This window comes from Mytilus trossulus, chromosome 14 (assembly GCF_036588685.1).
Source record: "Mytilus trossulus isolate FHL-02 chromosome 14, PNRI_Mtr1.1.1.hap1, whole genome shotgun sequence".
NCBI lineage: Eukaryota > Metazoa > Mollusca > Bivalvia > Mytilida > Mytilidae > Mytilus > Mytilus trossulus.
The window spans coordinates 64,584,139-64,602,344 of record NC_086386.1 but is presented as its reverse complement, the minus strand read 5'-3'; the positions used below and the strand labels follow the sequence as shown (position 1 = coordinate 64,602,344).

Here is an 18,206-nt window from a genome sequence, read left to right as displayed (position 1 = left end):
GTTTGTTGGGGATTTGGAAAATAAATTAATGGTTTAATAACATTCAACGCAGGTAAATCCTAATAGAATCTAGCAGGGAAATCCTAATCCATTCTTACAGGTAAATCCTAATCTGGCCATTCATTTGAGTTTCCATGCATTTCTATTTTTGTCTCTTTTAAAACATAAACAAAACAAAAATTTAGTGGTTGAATCTTAAGTTCAGCAGGAGCTCAAATTATTGGCGGTCGAAGTTCTACAGGAGATAGCATTACAGCGTGAGAGTTTGTTGGTTTGATCCCTCCTGGTTGAAGCCAAAGTCTTTAAAAAAACTGATAGAATTATATTAATTATATTTTATCTGAGCATTGTATTTGTGTAGGCTTTTGATAAGTTTTGTTATCTCCTTAGCAAGTGTGGTCTAATACAAAGTGTTTTTATCTTAATTCCAATAATCGGACCTCTCTTTGTGCAAAATTAGTATGTAATACTTGCCACTAGACAAAGTAACATAAAGCAATCTTCAGAATGTCCTTCATAACATCTCAATTATAGCAATGAACCTCAATCTTTTCATTTGACTTTATTAAGTGGAAGTCAATGGTCAAATTATACAGGTTGTAACTGACTTTGATATGTACTAATGAGAAAATACAATTACATGGTGACACTTATCAAAACAACTGTAATAAATTGTTCTGCAACATTGGAAATAGATTGAATAAAGACTGTTTATAGGAGAGGTGTGTAATTCATCAACAAGGGAAAGGCAGATTTGATTGTTACTTGGAATGACAGCTCTATTAACACTTACTGACCCAGGTTCCTTTGTTTGTCCCCAGATCTAAGGAGCGCCTGATTAATTTATCATTTAAATGAAACAATAGAAATTTAACTAGGTGATAACGAATAGATTTAGGTAAATTTAATTAAGATATTGTAAAGGTCAGGAAGAGTTAGTCACTCCAGTTTGTCTTTTTGATACAACATGTGACTGGATTGTTTGTATTTAATGGCCAAACAAATGGAGGGCCTACATTTTACAGATTTGGTTGAGTTTATTAAATATATCCCTGCTGAAGATGCTCTTTTGTGTTTCAGTTTATAGGTCAATATACAAACAGACTTGTTCAAAATGTCCAATAGTTGAAGATTTCATACAGGCCTTTAAACCAATAAGCAGCTAGTGGTCAGCGAAGAAGCGATATCTCTATGCCAGATGATTATATCCCCTTACAAGGCTAATGAGCTCCTTAAGTTGAGAGGGATGCATTTGACCAAATATTTACGTTTCCTCATCCTTCAAAAGATCCAAGACCCCCTTGATACCAGAAAACTTCTTCTGTTCATCTTTCATTTGGCACCAGAACCTGTATATTAGTCTTTGGTTTGGTCAGCTGATGATTTACAACTTAACATTCAGAAAAGGATGATAGAACCCATTGGGGGATCCAAAATTTTACATAAAGGGGGGGGACCCACTGACTGACCTAAGTGGGGCCTGCTCCAGTCATGCTTCAGTGATTCCCTATATATTTTTCCCACGAAAGGGGGGCCCCCTTGATCCACCTTTGGAACCCAATTTCTTATGAGTACAAAAACAGGCTCTGTAAAAAGGAGTAATTGAAGAGGAACATCACAGTACAAAGTTTGTTGATTTAATCTCTTTTAAACTGAATGCACAAAATATGTGACTGCACTTGGTTCTGCAGTAAAAAAATAAACATTTCCTGTAAAACATCTTGCAAATTAAACTGAGCAAGGCTTCGGAGAAAGTTTCTACATCTAATTATCACTTCTTTATCACAGATTTATCAAATCAAATAGAATTTTGGATTTAATTTCATGCTTTAATTTGTATGTAATTTTTGGATAAGATAAGTTGGATTATTGGAGAATAAGTTAAGAGATTGTGTTACAAACATTTATGCATGAATTGATGATAATTTGTGCATTTTGTATAAATAATCATGGTTCCAAATTGATAAACCAGACTGGAAACTGATTTATAGAAATTTGATTACATTACAGAGAGCTTGCACTAAATTGACTCAAAGCACTGAGACGTTAGCTTGTAAGCATTCTTAATAAGTGGTTTGGGTTTGTTACAAGTTGACATAAAGTGAACTGTTGAATGAGAATCGTGGCTTGAACTGAAGTTCATCTAAGTCAATATAACTCATGTGAAAAATTCTGGTGGGACTTCATCCCAACAGAGGAAAGTAAATACAGAGAAATACAATTTTATAACATACTTTTTTAAACTTAGGCCAATCAGATGTCAGAGTGCGATAAAGACAATCTTCTGTAAAATAAAAGTAACTAAAAATATCAGAGATATTGTGTTTTTTTGACAATATAAGCCATTTGTTACTTATACTGGTTATTTATTTTTGTAGGTAACTATGTTCAGAGGTGGAGAAAAGTTGTATTTTAAGGATTCTACATTTTATTGTTTTGGTTATTTTACTGAGGAACAAGGATTTTTATTTTCTTAATTTGTGGTTTAACCTACACTAATGAAAAACAAATAGACAATTAAATAAACACTTCTTGAATTAGTCTTTGGGGGCATCTGTACAAGATTCGTGCAACTTTGTACTAATTGGAAAGGTTAGTTAGTTTTTAGGGAGTGTCTTATGTTCTACACAGCACCATAGTGTTTTTAGTAGAACAGTCATTTGAAAAAGATCAATTTATGCAAATTCAAACATATACATTTGAATTTGATCAGTGACTGTATTTCAGACTGTTTGAGAGCATCCAAAAACACTCATCATAAGATTTGTTCATGTACACTTGGAAAATTCTTAGTATTTAAGATTCTTTTTTATTCTTATTCATTACTTTAGTATTTTAAATTCCTATTTTTACTTATTTATGTCGACTACTTATTCCTTTTTAGTAGAATGTATGTGAGGTTTCAAAGCTTTGCTGGTTACAAGAATATTTATAGGGTCAACTTTCAAAGAATCTTTGTTTGTGGTCTTTTGATATTCCCTTGCATACCTTTGAACTAAACATGAACTTCATTAGTTCATAAAACATAAGTACAATCTATGTTTAATTACTGAATCAGTTTATATTTTGTTTATGTATTCAATTATAAATACTAACTTGAGAGTAAAGAAACCCCGTAATCAATACAGACAGAGAAAAGAACAAACGGAAACACACATTAAAAATTATCGGAATGAAAAGTATCGTTGAACTAATGAAGTACGTTTGATTTTTATCTAAGACGTAATTAGACGTTTTCTAAGATTATTTGGAGGTTAGCGAGTCCATATCAACAAGTTTAGTCACATGTGAGAAGTCAAACGATGCATAGAAATCAATGGAAACCTATAATTATGACATCTGAACAAGAAATATTTGTATTTATAAAAATCATTCTCTTGTAAGTTTGTTAATTAAACATGAATGGACAGCTACTCTTAAATCAATTTATTATACTTCACTTACATGTTGTGGTGTTGTGATCAATTAAAACTACTTTAAATCTGCTTTGAAAGTTTCATTTTAACCCCCATTCCCAAAAAATAAATGTCAAATGCAGACATACAGCAGAGAAGTTAGAATTGCATTAAAAACTTTTCTTTACCGTACTTCCTTGGCACGAAACATTTTATTTCAACTGTTGTTTATTTCATATGAATTTTTGTTTGTTCTCTAGTGTATAAGAGTTCAGGCTAGTTTAACTTACATATGACTATGAGTATATGTTAACTCTTTAATTCATTAATTCTCAAAATGTAGAACAGCAACACAATGCTAAGAACCTTCTAGATAACAATTACTGTTCCTTAAAGTAGATTGTTAGTTTTCCTATCGAAGGTCAATTGTTTTCTCCCGGAATTCAGGCTCCTTCCACAATAAACTGGTGGCCACAAAAAAGCTTGAAAAGTGGCGCTAAACATTAACAACAATTAAATGAATAGTTATTCTCTAGTAATTTATGGTTTTCTCTCATTTATCATTCTTTGTCTTGACCTATTATGGCAGCAAGCCTTCACCTCTAAGTAGTAAAATGAATGTTGTTACATTTTAAATTTTCTGTGTCCCTAATCTTGTTACAAATGATGACAGTTCTATAATATCATTATTAAGCCAAGCACATAGTTATATATATTGTAATTTTGGACACTTTTATGCTGTCAGAAAACTTAAAAAGTTTGATATAGTACCTGTGCACCTACCCACACCTTTACCAATGCTAAATGTAACCTTGGTCCAAACTGCTCCAATACTATTCAGCAGAGAATGGCTTAGTCTGAAGTCATTGATCATAAATGCATCTTGTTAGTTTATTTCTTTTGTACTGTATCGATAAATAGATTATATATGTTTTTTAAGGTTTTAGAACATTTAATGTCTGACTAAAATGACCACCCCAAAAAGATAAAACGTTCCATTATGTAAATAATATGCCTTTGCAGAACAGATGTGCACCCCTTCTAATATCACCTTTTATTTGCAGTCATCTCTCAAATGTTGTAATAAAAATAATTGATAAAAGAAATTCTATATTTTTCAAGTTTTTTATTTGATTTTGGAAACATCTTGCCATGTTGAAATGGGGGAAGTGAACCAAAGTTACACTTAAAAGCCTTGGTTTTATTTATTCTAAGTAGGAACACCTTGTTGTTTCTGAGACATTATTGTAAAATGATAATTAATCAAACCTGATTTACCATTTATAATGTTTATAATAAACTAAAGGATTTATGGAAAGAGAAAAAACAATTATATAGAGATGAAATTTATTTCTTATGTTATCATATTTTTGCAATGGTTTTCATGACAATATCATTAATGGCTGATAATGGGTATAATGTTCCAGGAAACAGATTAACCAAATGTTATGCAGTAAAAAAAAAGTTATACTGTGATGAAATTTAAACAAATTAAAGAAAAGAAATAAAATGGTCCAATGCTAAAATGACCCAAAATAAATCTTTTCTGATTTTATCCCAAACTTAAATTTGAAAGTGGATCTTTTACTCCTACAGCATTTTAATAATACAGAAAAAATCTAAGGGATAGGAAATTAATCATTGCTAATTTATAAAGACAATTGATGACACCAATGAAAGGTACATTTTATTAATGAAATTTCCCATCTTGTGACAATGGAATTTGTTCATTTATTCTTTGTTTTCCTGTGCTAATCATTCAATTCAACATGCAATCACACCACATTCTTTTTAATTAACTGATTGCAAAAAAAGACAATTTTTATCTGTTTCTTTTGGTTTAATTGTGAAGATTTGGGAAAACCACAAAGTTTGATTAAATGCCACAAGATTTGAACACTTTATATTAATCTAAAATCCATTAAGGAAATTGCTAATTATCTGATTCCAATCAAATAATTATCTTACTCTTCAGTTTTATCTCTGTTACTTGTATAGTTTTGTTAGATTTGTCATTTTGTAAGTCTCAGAGAATTTAAGAAGTCTCTTGTAATTTATTCAATACTTTTTGTCAAGCTTGGGAAGTAAAAAATTGCAATCTCAGAAAAAAAATATTAAAGGGTTACTTCCCTCTAATTTAAAAAAGTTTTGAGTTATGTCCCTTTAATAGCAATGAAAATCATTTAGTCATTTGATTTGCAATTGAATAAAAAGCATTTGTCTGTGGCCACCAACCGATGGTATTGGCTTGTTGTATTGTAATCAATTATCAAATAACAACATTTTAATCTAAATGAAAAGATTAAACAGTAATTTCCAGCGGAAACAAACATATGAAATTTCTCAGTAGAATTAATGATTTTTGCAACTGATGAAATTGAGTGCATAAATTTTACATTTATAGGAAATGATTTGTTGTAAATTGACGTAAGGGGATTGCGACATTTTATTATATTAGATTATACCAATAACGGCGGATGTTTCACAACAGAGATTTACAATAAATATGTTATTTAGAAACATTACTCCTCATTTCTGCTGTCAAAATCCTTTACAGAATTATATTACAATAAAATTTCCAAATTTTCATTTCCTTTGCTAGAGGAAATGGGAGTTATACATAAAAATTACGACACTGTTATTTAGGAAAAAAGTCAATACCATGAAAACAAAATGGCAAATTATAATTACATATTAAATCCATTTTTCATCTCTTGTTGTAATTTAATACACAAAAAATTGATAGTAAATTTGATACCATATTAAATGTTGATTTTATTCAATAAAAGTATCATTTATTTCTGATTAACAGTTATTCAATAGTTTTTCATTTAATTTGATTACAAAACTTATCTAATTCTGAAAAAAATTATTCAATTTTAAAAACCAGCTGAAGTGCATATTGAGCTAGTTGGAGTGAATTGCACTATAAAAACAAACTTAAATGGTGAGAGAAAAAGGCTGAAAAATATAAGGTGTTGTATACTATTTCAAGAGAAAAAAAATAAAATGAATTATTTAAATAAGTATTATTATATAGTTAAGTAGAATGTTCCTTAACATGTTTAAAAACGCCAGAACTAGTCTTTAATGCTAAAAGGTTAATTCCCTCAAACAAATGCAGCTAACAATTTGAAAAAATCTGATCAGGGACAGTTGTTACCAAGATGAAGGGGTAATATAGGCTTCATTTGGTCAGAGAGTTTGGCCATATTTTAATATTGACATTGGGCATAAGTTCCAGGTTTCTGGATCTGTTTGCATATACAGTTAAGAGTTTTGTCCATTCCATGGTTTAAAAGATATTATGTAAATGTAATAAGTATACTTTTCTTTGTTACAATGTATTCCTCTTCCTTCCCCCCCCCCCCCCCCCCCCCCACTTCATTCAAGCTGATACCTTAGAGATTATAATGATAATATGATATATTTGTATATTAGCAAATTAGCAAATTCACAGAGCATCTTCATCTTTTAGATGCTTGAATATGACGTTGATGTTAAATTATCAAATATCTTTCAAAACAAGCAGTGCACTTAGTTACTTAACATAAATTATAGTTATTTGGCCAATTTCTTCAATTACACATCTTGTCTGCCTGTCAGTTTCTATGCTTTCTGTGGATGATTGACAATTTATTTCTTTGGAAACGTAATGCACCTGTAATCGCCCATGCAATCGCCATACGATGTCAGATGTTTTCGTTTGCTGTTATTGAAATGCACGCGAAAGATTGAAATAATTCTGTTGATGTTTGTTAAGTTACGAACTCCTTAGAAAAACATATACATGCATCTAAAACTCTATTAATTTCTATGGATTTGTAGAATTTATGTAATAAGCTAGTCGGCATAAATCATTCATTACCAAATTATACAAACATATAAATAATAAAGTGAAGTATTTTAAAACCCAAACAAAAATTGACTTTGAAATCATTTTATTGAATTTAAATCTTAACATTTGTAATACTTGAGTTATTACTTAGCATTAAGCTATTTGCAATAATATGCACTTGAAAGTTCCCCTGAACATATTGAACCTGTATTTTTTCTAATATTAAGGCCAACATGGAGACTTCTGTAATTACATGGCAAAGCAAACACTTGATAGAAATTTCTTGTCCTTTTTTTAAATATTTTATATGTAGACTTTACCAAATTGTTGTAAAAATAAATTAACAAGTTGTTAATCTAATATTAGAAATACATGGGGGATAAACCAATCGAAGGAAACTTTCATTGGAGATAACTACTTTTATGGGAGATAACTCCAATCAAAGTTTTCATACTTGTATGGGAGATAAACTCCAATCAAAGTTATGATACTTGTACGGGAGATAACTCCAAACAAAGTTTTCATACTTGTACGGGAGATAACTCCAAACAAAGTTTTCATACTTGTATGGGAGATAACTCCAATCAAAGTTTTCATACTTGTATGGGAGATAAACTCCAATCAAAGTTATGATACTTGTACGGGAGATAACTCCAAACAAAGTTTTCATACTTGTACGGGAGATAACTCCAAACAAAGTTTTCATACTTGTATGGGAGATAACTCCAATCAAAGTTTTCATACTTGTATGGGAGATAAACTCCAATCAAAGTTATGATACTTGTATGGGAGATAAACTCCAATCAAAGTTATGATACTTGTACGGGAGATAACTCCAAACAAAGTTTTCATACTTGTACGGGAGATAACTCCAAACAAAGTTTTCATACTTGTATGGGAGATAACTCCAATCAAAGTTTTCATACTTGTACGGGAGATAACTCCAATCAAAGTTTTCATACTTGTATGGGAGATAAACTCCAATCAAAGTTATGATACTTGTACGGGAGATAACTCCAAACAAAGTTTTCATACTTGTACGGGAGATAACTCCAAACAAAGTTTTCATACTTGTATGGGAGATAACTCCAATCAAAGTTTTCATACTTGTATGGGAGATAACTCCAATCAAAGTTTTCATACTTGTATGGGAGATAAACTCCAATCAAAGTTATGATACTTGTACAGGAGATAACTCAAATCAACGTTTTTACACTTGCCTGGGAGATAACTGCAATCAAGTTAACCAACTTAACTCTGAACAGAAACAGTGAACCCGGTTTAAAATATGCTAGCACTGAAGTCAGCAAGAGGACTGGCCTCTCTGCAAGGATATAATACTCATACTCAAAGCTGTCTAAATAAATGCTATGTCATTAGTGGAGAAGAGAATATACGTTTTTTAGAACTTTTTTTGTTTTGACAGAACTATAAACCTATATCTCTAAAAGTTGAAACAAGTTTTTTTGTTTTTTTTTATAGTTTGCTAATGAAATGTTTATATAACAAATTTACCAAATTAAGGATGTCAAATGAAAAAGTGCTTAATTACAGACTTCAGGAAATATAATGTAATTAAATAAGAACAATAATCTAAATTATTGTAATCCAGTCAGTATTAATATGATCCATTCTTTTGAAATATTTCATTTGGAAACTTTACAGTCTTACAAGAAACTCGTGTCATCACTTTGAAATGTGAGAATTTCTGTTTTGACTTAAATTTCAATGTTTTTTGATAGTGCTAAAATCAGCTTTATTCTAAAACCCAATCAGGAATATTATGTTAGAATCCAACCTCTTAAAATGGGTTAATTATTTTCTGGAAAATTGATGTAATGTTTGTTCTTATTATAATTCATGATATAAAATAACCTGGATAGAGAAATAGAGAAACAGATTCATATTTATAAATTGAACACAAGAAAAAAACATTGACAATAGGTCTTTATTTGTAAAAAAAATTAGTATACACTCAAAGCCATATTAGAAGAGAAAGAAACAAAATCACTTCATACAAATCAAAAAACCAAAAGCAAAATAGCAGCATTTTATTGCGGTTCTGAATCTCAAAGTCACTATGAGGCCTTCAACACAGAGCAAAAACTCTAGCTCACTGTAAGTTCAACCTCATAGATAGTCTGAGATTACTCTGTCATCCAACAGCTGTTTTGCCAGACAAGCTGGTGCTGTAGGATGACAGAGCAATCTCGGACTACCTGATAGGGTGGGTACAGGAAAACATTTAGAATTAAGTTTTTCTTATTCTGTGCTTTTCGTCTGTGGTCCGGTTGGAAAGACAAAATCTATACCATAAGCGGAGTCCAACAATTTTATAAGAAATGAGATGAATGCAGATATGTACTATTTTGTACTTATATTTCAACTACGAGTATCCTAGTTGTCTCAGGGAAGATAACTGGGTAGTTAATTGATGAATACACAGAAAATTATACATTGTTTCAGTCTCTGGATCTTTGAAATACTTCAAATTTAGATAGTTACATACGTATTTAGAGTTTTTATGTTTATAAAAAAAAGAAAGAGTTAGAACATCCTTCAAACTATATTTACGATTAGGATAAAAAGTGGAATTAAAAACTAATCAGAAGAAATCTTGAAGAAGTTTTGATAATTTTTAAGTATTTCTTCAAATTAACAGGACATGTCGAAATTATCAAAATGTTCATTACATTTCCTGCATCTTAATTAAAAGATTCTGCACTGAATTACCACGGTTACTGGGGACGTAACAGCGTGAAACCGTAAAAATAACACTTATCGCATGCTGCAGAAACTAGAATGGAGAAATAGAAATATATTGAAATCCACTTATTTAATGAATTTCATTTTTTTGTACATGTCAATTTTGAAAAGAGAAAATAAATTGGTTTCTAAAGCACAGCTATTTCACTTGGACCATATCAATAAAAAGCAGAAATAATAGATAATTCTGAGGGATCATACTTGTCATTCTAAAAAAGATAGGGGAAAATTAGGTATGGCATCACTGGGAGGTATTGTAAAGGGCAGGCATAGGACATTTATCTAAAAAAAATAACAAAAGGAAGATCGGATTAAATGCTTTGGAACACTTACCATTAAAGCAATTAATTTGGTTAGGAAAGCGTGAAGGATAAATTTCATCGTCCTTTTAAATTGTCGATATTCCCTAAAAGAATCCAATTTCATCAAATTCTTTGAATTGCAAAACATGTGCATTTTTTGCACATAAACATATATATGTCTGACCTTTGAACTGATGTTAAATGTTGTTTTGTAAGTTTTGAAGTAAAGGGAATACTCCTTTGAACTTTTATATATCATTTATCTGAATTTGTGATATGTAGGAGCTTGCTTTTCCTACAAGGAACCTCTTCAATCGTCAATATTTGTAATAGAGAATTATATTTGTCATAACACATGTTTTGTGATTGAATCCCCATCATAATTCGGGATAACGTTTCTCCCGTCGCGGACAGATAATAGTAATATTGTATCAATCGTAAAAATGACAATTCAATCGATAAATAGTTTACTAACTAAGTTTATAGATTTAATAAAAAGGGAAATAAATATCAGAGGGATCAATTCATATGAAATTATTGCATTATGAATGTATTGGATTTTGACTTTTTCTCAAATAACAATTGGTATGAGATCAAATTTATCACGGAACAGGGTTGTATTTGGCGATTGTGTTTATTTGTTTTCCCTGAAGAGGTCTTGTGTAGATATCAGAGGATAAAATACCGGGTTTATTTAAAATGCATTGTCACTGATCTAACTGACCAGGTTAGCCATTGTGTGAAATCTTTATTTTATTCTTATCACCTGAAAGTGTTTTTCAAGTAGTCGTAGGGTTTAAAGGATTGACTGAGGAGAGAAATATCTTCTTAGAGCTTCTGAAGGGATACGTTTTATTGAAAAAGAAGTGAGGCAAATATAATTGATCACCAATAGATGTAGGGGTATTCACCTGTCATATTTGTTACTTATTTGGGTTCAGCATTCCACATATACCTTGCTTTTATCAAAAGAGTAAAAATAAATATTTGGTAAAAAGTGTTAGTATAAAAAAGAAGATGTGGTATACTTACCAATGAGACAACTCTCCACAAAAGACCAAAATGACTCAGCAATTAACAACTATAGGTCATTGTATGGCCTTCAACAATGAGCAAAGCCCATACCACATGTCAGCTATAAAAGGCTTGAAATGACAATGTAAAACAATTCAAACAAGAAAACTAACAACCTTCATTTACAGTCCCAACATTTGACACTAACACTAACACTCTACTATTACCAGTGTCAAACGTTGGGACTGTAAAAGATGCACTAACACTTCAGGAGGTAAAATCATACACAGTAAAAACAGAATTCTTTTTTGAAAATAAAATGGAATTTCTATTCATACATGACTATAGAATGAAAAGGTGAATTTGGGTAAAGTTCATTAAGATAACAGCAACCAACAGTTATAAAGTATGAAGTCTTTTGTAATTGTCCACAGTATTGTTTCTTTGGTATTGATAGACACATCATGTTTTTATTGTGAATATGTTTAAAAGAAACTATCAAAAAGTTTTCTACATTGTTTTTATTTACAAATAATTTTTTTGTCCTTATCAGACAAAGATTTCAATTTGAACTTTAATTTATTTAGATTAAGTTTTGAATTGCTGACACTGTTTAACACTCAGCTGTCAAGATCTACCAAATATAGAAAGTCAAACTAAATAGAAAAAAAATATCAATTTTTGATTGTATACATCTGTTAATGCTAAAAGCAATCTGATGTGAGCTTGAGATAGTTTTCTAAGATCTTTGTTCTATCTTCAAAATCCATAATCTTTTGTTAGTTAAGTTTTGCAATTTGTATTTATTTAAGTAAAATCATAGTTTTGAAATGTTGACATTTTTATCTTCACTTTTCCATAACTATTGTTTCTCTGTGTCAATACAATATTTACGATATTTTAATAATGACAGAGCTATATTTTACGTCAGAACCATATCCGCTGCAACCTTACGATACCTGCCTATTTCCCGTTGTCCTAAGTTTTAGCAAACATTTCAGTTCTAATCATAAAAGTAGTGATCATCTTGAATGTATTCTTATTCCTTGTTTTACATTTATTTTTCATTTTTGTTGATTCCCTGAAATTATTGGGAGTCTGTTGATACAGAGAGCAATTTTAGTTATAAAATGAATACAGTATTGTTAAGGCTTCTTTGTCAATGACAATATCATATTCAGTAATATTTTACAATTTTTTAAATGACTTTTTTCAAATCAAAACTGTCTGAATAATTCCAATCAAGAACAATAAATCTATTCTAGACTGCCAAACAAAGCACTTTGAAAACTCTCAGAGGTGACAGGCTTCACCATTGTGTCTCTAAAGTGGTAGATTTAAAATGAATTCATAGATCTTTAACTTTTTATTATATATTAGATGTTAAGTCAGTCTTCATTTCATTGAATTTTAAATGGAACTGACATATACAATTAATTCAGTCTTAAAAGATGATTGTAAAATATTTAAAAATATTTTCCTGAAATTTCCATGTAACTCATGTTTATAGGGTTAAGCGTAGAAAAAAAATAAAACAGTGGCGCCCCTAAATAAAACAAAGTAAAACTTAATACTATATAAGTTGCCAAAGAGTTATAGATATTTCTTACTCCTGCTTTTGACAATTAACCAATCACATTTGATAATAAAGTTTATGGTCATTAATTCTTTGATATTTAATCTAGTGTGCAGAGTTACTTTAGGCAAAGTTAATTCAAAGGATTGATATGTTATCTGTACAAATGTATCAGAGAAACATAAACAAGGGACCAGTAGTACAACATACAACCAGTAGAAAAAGATCCTTTGACTAAATGTAATAACTTGTAACTTTTTATCTTTCAGCAGACAGGAAAGCTTTATTCAATGGATTTGCACACCATCCATATGCCATGGGACCATTGCCATTCATGCCATTCAACAATCACATGTTATCTCCTCCTGTTTCCTTGGCGATGGCCTCTCACCTTGGCCTACGACCTGATGGATCCATGATGAAGGACAGATCAGGTTCTGAATCTGATGTTATATCACCAAGGTAACTTAATGATTTAAGAAAAGCAAATGCTATAGATTAACAATTTCAATATATATTCCAACCCCAGAACTTCATATTTGGACCTCTCAATTTGTAATGAACCACCTCTTAGATTTAGCTTGATGTGCCTTATTTTGTGCATACAGTCATTAATATCATAGTATTTTAACTTGTTGCTGCATTAAAGACCTTGTCAAAGCTCTGTTTACTGCAGATCTGTGTTCCAACAAAATGCTAATATTCAAAAGCTACGTAGAGACGTAGTAAAAACTCATTGATGAACTGTTGACGATAAACCTTAAATCTCATTCATGAAAGATGTCAGTAATGTTTGTTATTTTCTTAATGCACCATTTAATTTATTTACTTATCAGATTGAAATTAACTTCAGTTAGGAACATTGTTGTTTCAAATTAGAACAGTTTTTACTAAATGTATTACCCAAAATCTAGATAATTACTAAAAGGAACTATCAAGAAAATTATAAGTTGTTTATAGTGCATGCATATCTTTTAAATGTCACTCTTGTTTTGGAATTTGTGTTGTCTTTAAAACACATATTTTTAGAAAAACATAATCAATTAATAAAACAAGTCAGTTTTATGTTCTAAGAATTAAGTATGGTACACACAAATACCAATAAATAGTATTCCAGTAGCATATAAAGAAACTGTATGTCTACCATATATTTGTATGTGATTTGTGAGTGATATTTCAGTTAACCCCCTTATTAAGATTGAGTAGTGAGCCAATAGACCTCCCTATAAACCATTACAGTCTATAACCGTACTAATACAAACATAGGGTTATTACGATTAATTCCGTCACTTATAGACACGTCTGTCTTCTCTACCATATTGAGATGTCATTTTATTTTCTCCATTTGTTGTCTGTTGCTTCGACAAACACGCAATTATTGTACAATTTATACTCGTCATGAAAACGTCTTAACGCTAAGTGGCAGAAAATCAGATCTTGGGAGTCTGAATCGTTGTAAATGATATATATTTAAGAGAATTGTAATCGGAGAAAATGATCGGCTTTCATTGACAAACTGTAGAAATTGTCTCCCAATATTGGATGTGATTTACATGTTTCTAACAATCATAGAAAACTGAGTTTATTTGTCTTTTATAAAGTGGCATGCATTATTGTGATGTGGAGATGGAATCTAAATTACATGGAATTAAATTGTTTTTGCTTCATAGAAAATTGATACATTAGGATTGAAGTATATTAGAAAATGTTATCCGAGATTTAGATAAAGCACTGAATATTATTGGTTTTGTATACTCTCATACCAATAAGTATAAGGAAAGAGTGTCTTAATATGTTTTATACTGTACATGGGGTTATTTCTTGGTTTAAGATATTTAATAATTTTAATAAGTGGGATAATTTTATGGCTGGCAATATTGTTTAGACAAGAAGTATTCAAGCTATTAGGACTATGATTAGTTTGAATTGTCAGGCTTAAACACTCTATTTATTGGTTATACTCACTACTCAGAAATAAAATATATTATCATGTTTTAATTTTTCATTTTCAAATTTGTATTTACGAAGTATGAATATTAACCATGATTAGTAATTTCATTGCTTTTTTTAAAGTCAAACATCAGAATTCAGTCTTTCAAGAATTAGAGATTTAACCAGCAATACAAAGTAGAATACATGCAGCATACTGCAGTTCTATTTAAGTCTTAATGTCTTTTGTATTTCTGCATGTATGAGTTTGTGGACATGAAACTGGATACAAAATTAGCATGCAAAGACATCAATGCATAACAGATATAATCACTGTCTTAAAACTTTAAAATAAAATTCTTTTTATTTGTTTGAAGATGGGGAAATAAAGATTTTATTTTAAAGAAAACCGTAATCATTTAATGTGAATGATATTCAATCAATAGGAACTATGGTTAAAAGAAAGATTTTATTATATCTTTGATTTTAATGACTGTCTTACATCATAGAGTCTTTATCATATGTACATCTTTGAAATAAATAGAAAAGGAGGGATAAAACCAATATGAAACCATTTCATCTTGAAAGCATTAATTAGGACAAACCATTTCCCAAAAATATTATCAAACGATTCATATATATCTTTGTGTTCTAAAGAGTAATATTTGAATTATGACGATTCTTTTGATGATTAATGATTTCAAACGCAGAAAGATTTTTTACAAACTAATAAGATTTTTCCAGCTCAAATGATAAAAAGCAATGTTTTTCTACACTCTAAGCAGGAAATTGAAATGAAGAAAAAAGTGAAAGGATTTATATTAGAAATAATTATAATCTGCCAAGTGATATTTGTTGAAAACATATGGAAAATTATCCTTGATGACATAACATGTTTCTGCTCACAGGTTAATAAAATTACGAATGGAAAGCTTAAAAGATTTGAAACATCTTTCAATAATTATTACAAATATATGATCTACAACATTAGAGATGTGTTGGCAGGCTTTATACAGCTGATCAGTAAGGTTAAATGTACTCCAACAATTAATATCTTCTGCTAAATACTCTTACATAGGTGCAAAAACTGTCGTCTGCTGAATACTCTTACATAGGTGCAAAAACTATTTTAAAGTTTGAATGTAAAACTTTGCAACTAAAGTGCATTGAAAAAGAAAGATATAGGTTGACTTTATATGTTGAAGGGAGCTCGCATATTGGTTGACTGCTGAATTTTGTAGGAGCATTAGACATAGAAGCCTCAGGCATGTTTATAATAATCCTCTGTAGATATACCAGCAGTCAAATATATTCCTCTCTTTTATGATTATGATGTGATGACTATGTTGAGCAGTTCCAGAATGATTTATACATGCATTTATGGAAATTAAGAGAAAATTTCAAAAATATATAAGCTGTACTTCAATTTTTATACGACCGCAAATTTTGAAAAAATTTTCGTCGTATATTGCTATCACGTTGGCGTCGTCGTCGTCGTCGTCGTCCGAATACTTTTAGTTTTCGCACTCTAACTTTAGTAAAAGTGAATAGAAATCTATGAAATTTTAACACAAGATTTATGACCATAAAAGGAAGGCTGGTATTGATTTTGGGAGTTTTGGTCCCAATATTTTAGGAATTAGGGGCCAAAAAGGGCCCAAATAAGCATTTTCTTGGTTTTCGCACTATAACTTTAGTTTAAGTTAATAGAAATCTATGAAATTTTGACACAAGGTTTATGACCACAAAAGAAAGGTTGGGATTGATTTTGGGAGTTTTGGTTTCAACAGTTTAGGAATTAGGGGCCAAAAAAGGGCCCAAATAAGCATTATTCTTGGTTTTCGCACAATAACTTTAGTTAAAGTAAATAGAAATCAATGAAATTTAAACACAATGTTTATGACCACAAAAGGAAGGTTGGTATAGATTTTGGGAGTTTCGGTCCCAACAGTTTAGGAATTAGGGGCCAAAAAGGGACCCAAATAAGCATTTTTTGGGTTTTCCCACCATAGCGTTAGTATAAGTAAATAGAAATCTATGAAATTTAAACACAAGGTTTATGACTAGAAAAGGAAGGTTGGTATTGATTTTGGGAGTTTTGGTCCCAACAGTTAAGGAAAAAGGGGCCCAAAGGGTCCAAAATTAAACTTTGTTTGATTTCATCAAAATTGAATAATTGGGGTTCTTTGATATGCTGAATCTAAAAATGTACTTAGATTTTTGATTATTATCCCAGTTTTAAAGTTGGCCCAAATCGAGGTCCAAAATTAAACATTGTTTGATTTCATCAAAAATTGAATAATTGGGGTTCTTTGATATGCCAAATCTAACTGTGTATGTAGATCCTTAATTTTTGGTCTAGTTTTAAAATTGGTCTAAATTAAAGTGCAAAGGGTCCAAAATTAAACTAAGTTTGATTTTAACAAAAATCAAATTCTTGGGCCTCTTTGATATGCTGAATCTAAACATGTACTTAGATTTTTGATTATGGGCCCAGTTTTCAAGTTGGTCCAAATTAGGATCTAAAATTATTATATTAAGTATTGTGCAATAGCAAGTCTTTTCAATTGCACAGTATTGTGCAATGGCAAGAAATATCTAATTTCACAATATTGTGAAATAGCAAATTTTTTTTTAATTAAGAGTTATCTTTCTTTGTCCAGTAAAGTAAGCAAGAAATATCTGCAAGAATTTTTTTTAATTGGAGTTATCTTTCTTTGTCCAGAATCAACTTAAATCTTTGTTATATACAATATACAATGTATATTCACTTTTTACTACCAACTGATAAATTTAAATAATCTTTACCATTCAGTGATAACAAGCAGTTTTTTTTACATCTTAATATTTTATGATGTATTTAAATGAGTAGTAATTGTTGCAAACTCCATTAGAATATTTTAATTGAAATTAGTTTTGGAATAAGGGAAAGGAGGATGTGATTAAAAAATTGGGTTCAATTTTTCTCATTTGAAATTTCATAAATAAAAAGAAAATTTCTTCAAACATTTTTTTGAGAGGATTAATTCAACAGCATAGTGAATTGCTCTAAGAGAAAACAAAAATTTTAAGTTCATTTGAATACATTCATTCTGTGTCAGAAACCTATGCTGTGTCAACTATTTAATCACAATCCAAATTTAGAGCGGAATCCAGCTTGAATGTTGTGTCCATACTTGCCCCAACTGTTCAGGGTTCAACCTCTGCGGTCGTATAAAGCTACGCCCTGCGGAGCATCTGGTTTATTTTTTTTTCAATTACAGGATAAGAGATGACAGGTTGGAGATGCTACAGAAACCAATGAGATCTTCTCCTACTTATGACATAGATAACAGGGCATCAGACTATGATAGTATGTATACTGAGTCATTACACTCCCCCCTCTT

General features: G+C 30.4%; 1 protein-coding gene across 2 annotated transcripts in view; it reads left to right on the top strand.

The window, feature by feature from the left end:
* LOC134696230 (dachshund homolog 1-like) overlaps window positions 1-18,206 on the top strand; it is a 59,457-nt gene that overhangs the window by 21,714 nt on the left and 19,537 nt on the right. The window contains exons 3-4 of one of the 2 annotated variants that reach the window (XM_063557910.1): window positions 13,161-13,353; window positions 18,084-18,172. In XM_063557910.1, the coding sequence (XP_063413980.1) occupies window positions 13,161-13,353; window positions 18,084-18,172 (282 nt within the window). The remainder of the gene's footprint in view (window positions 1-13,160; window positions 13,354-18,083; window positions 18,173-18,206) is intronic. The other variant, XM_063557911.1, reaches the window with a different exon arrangement.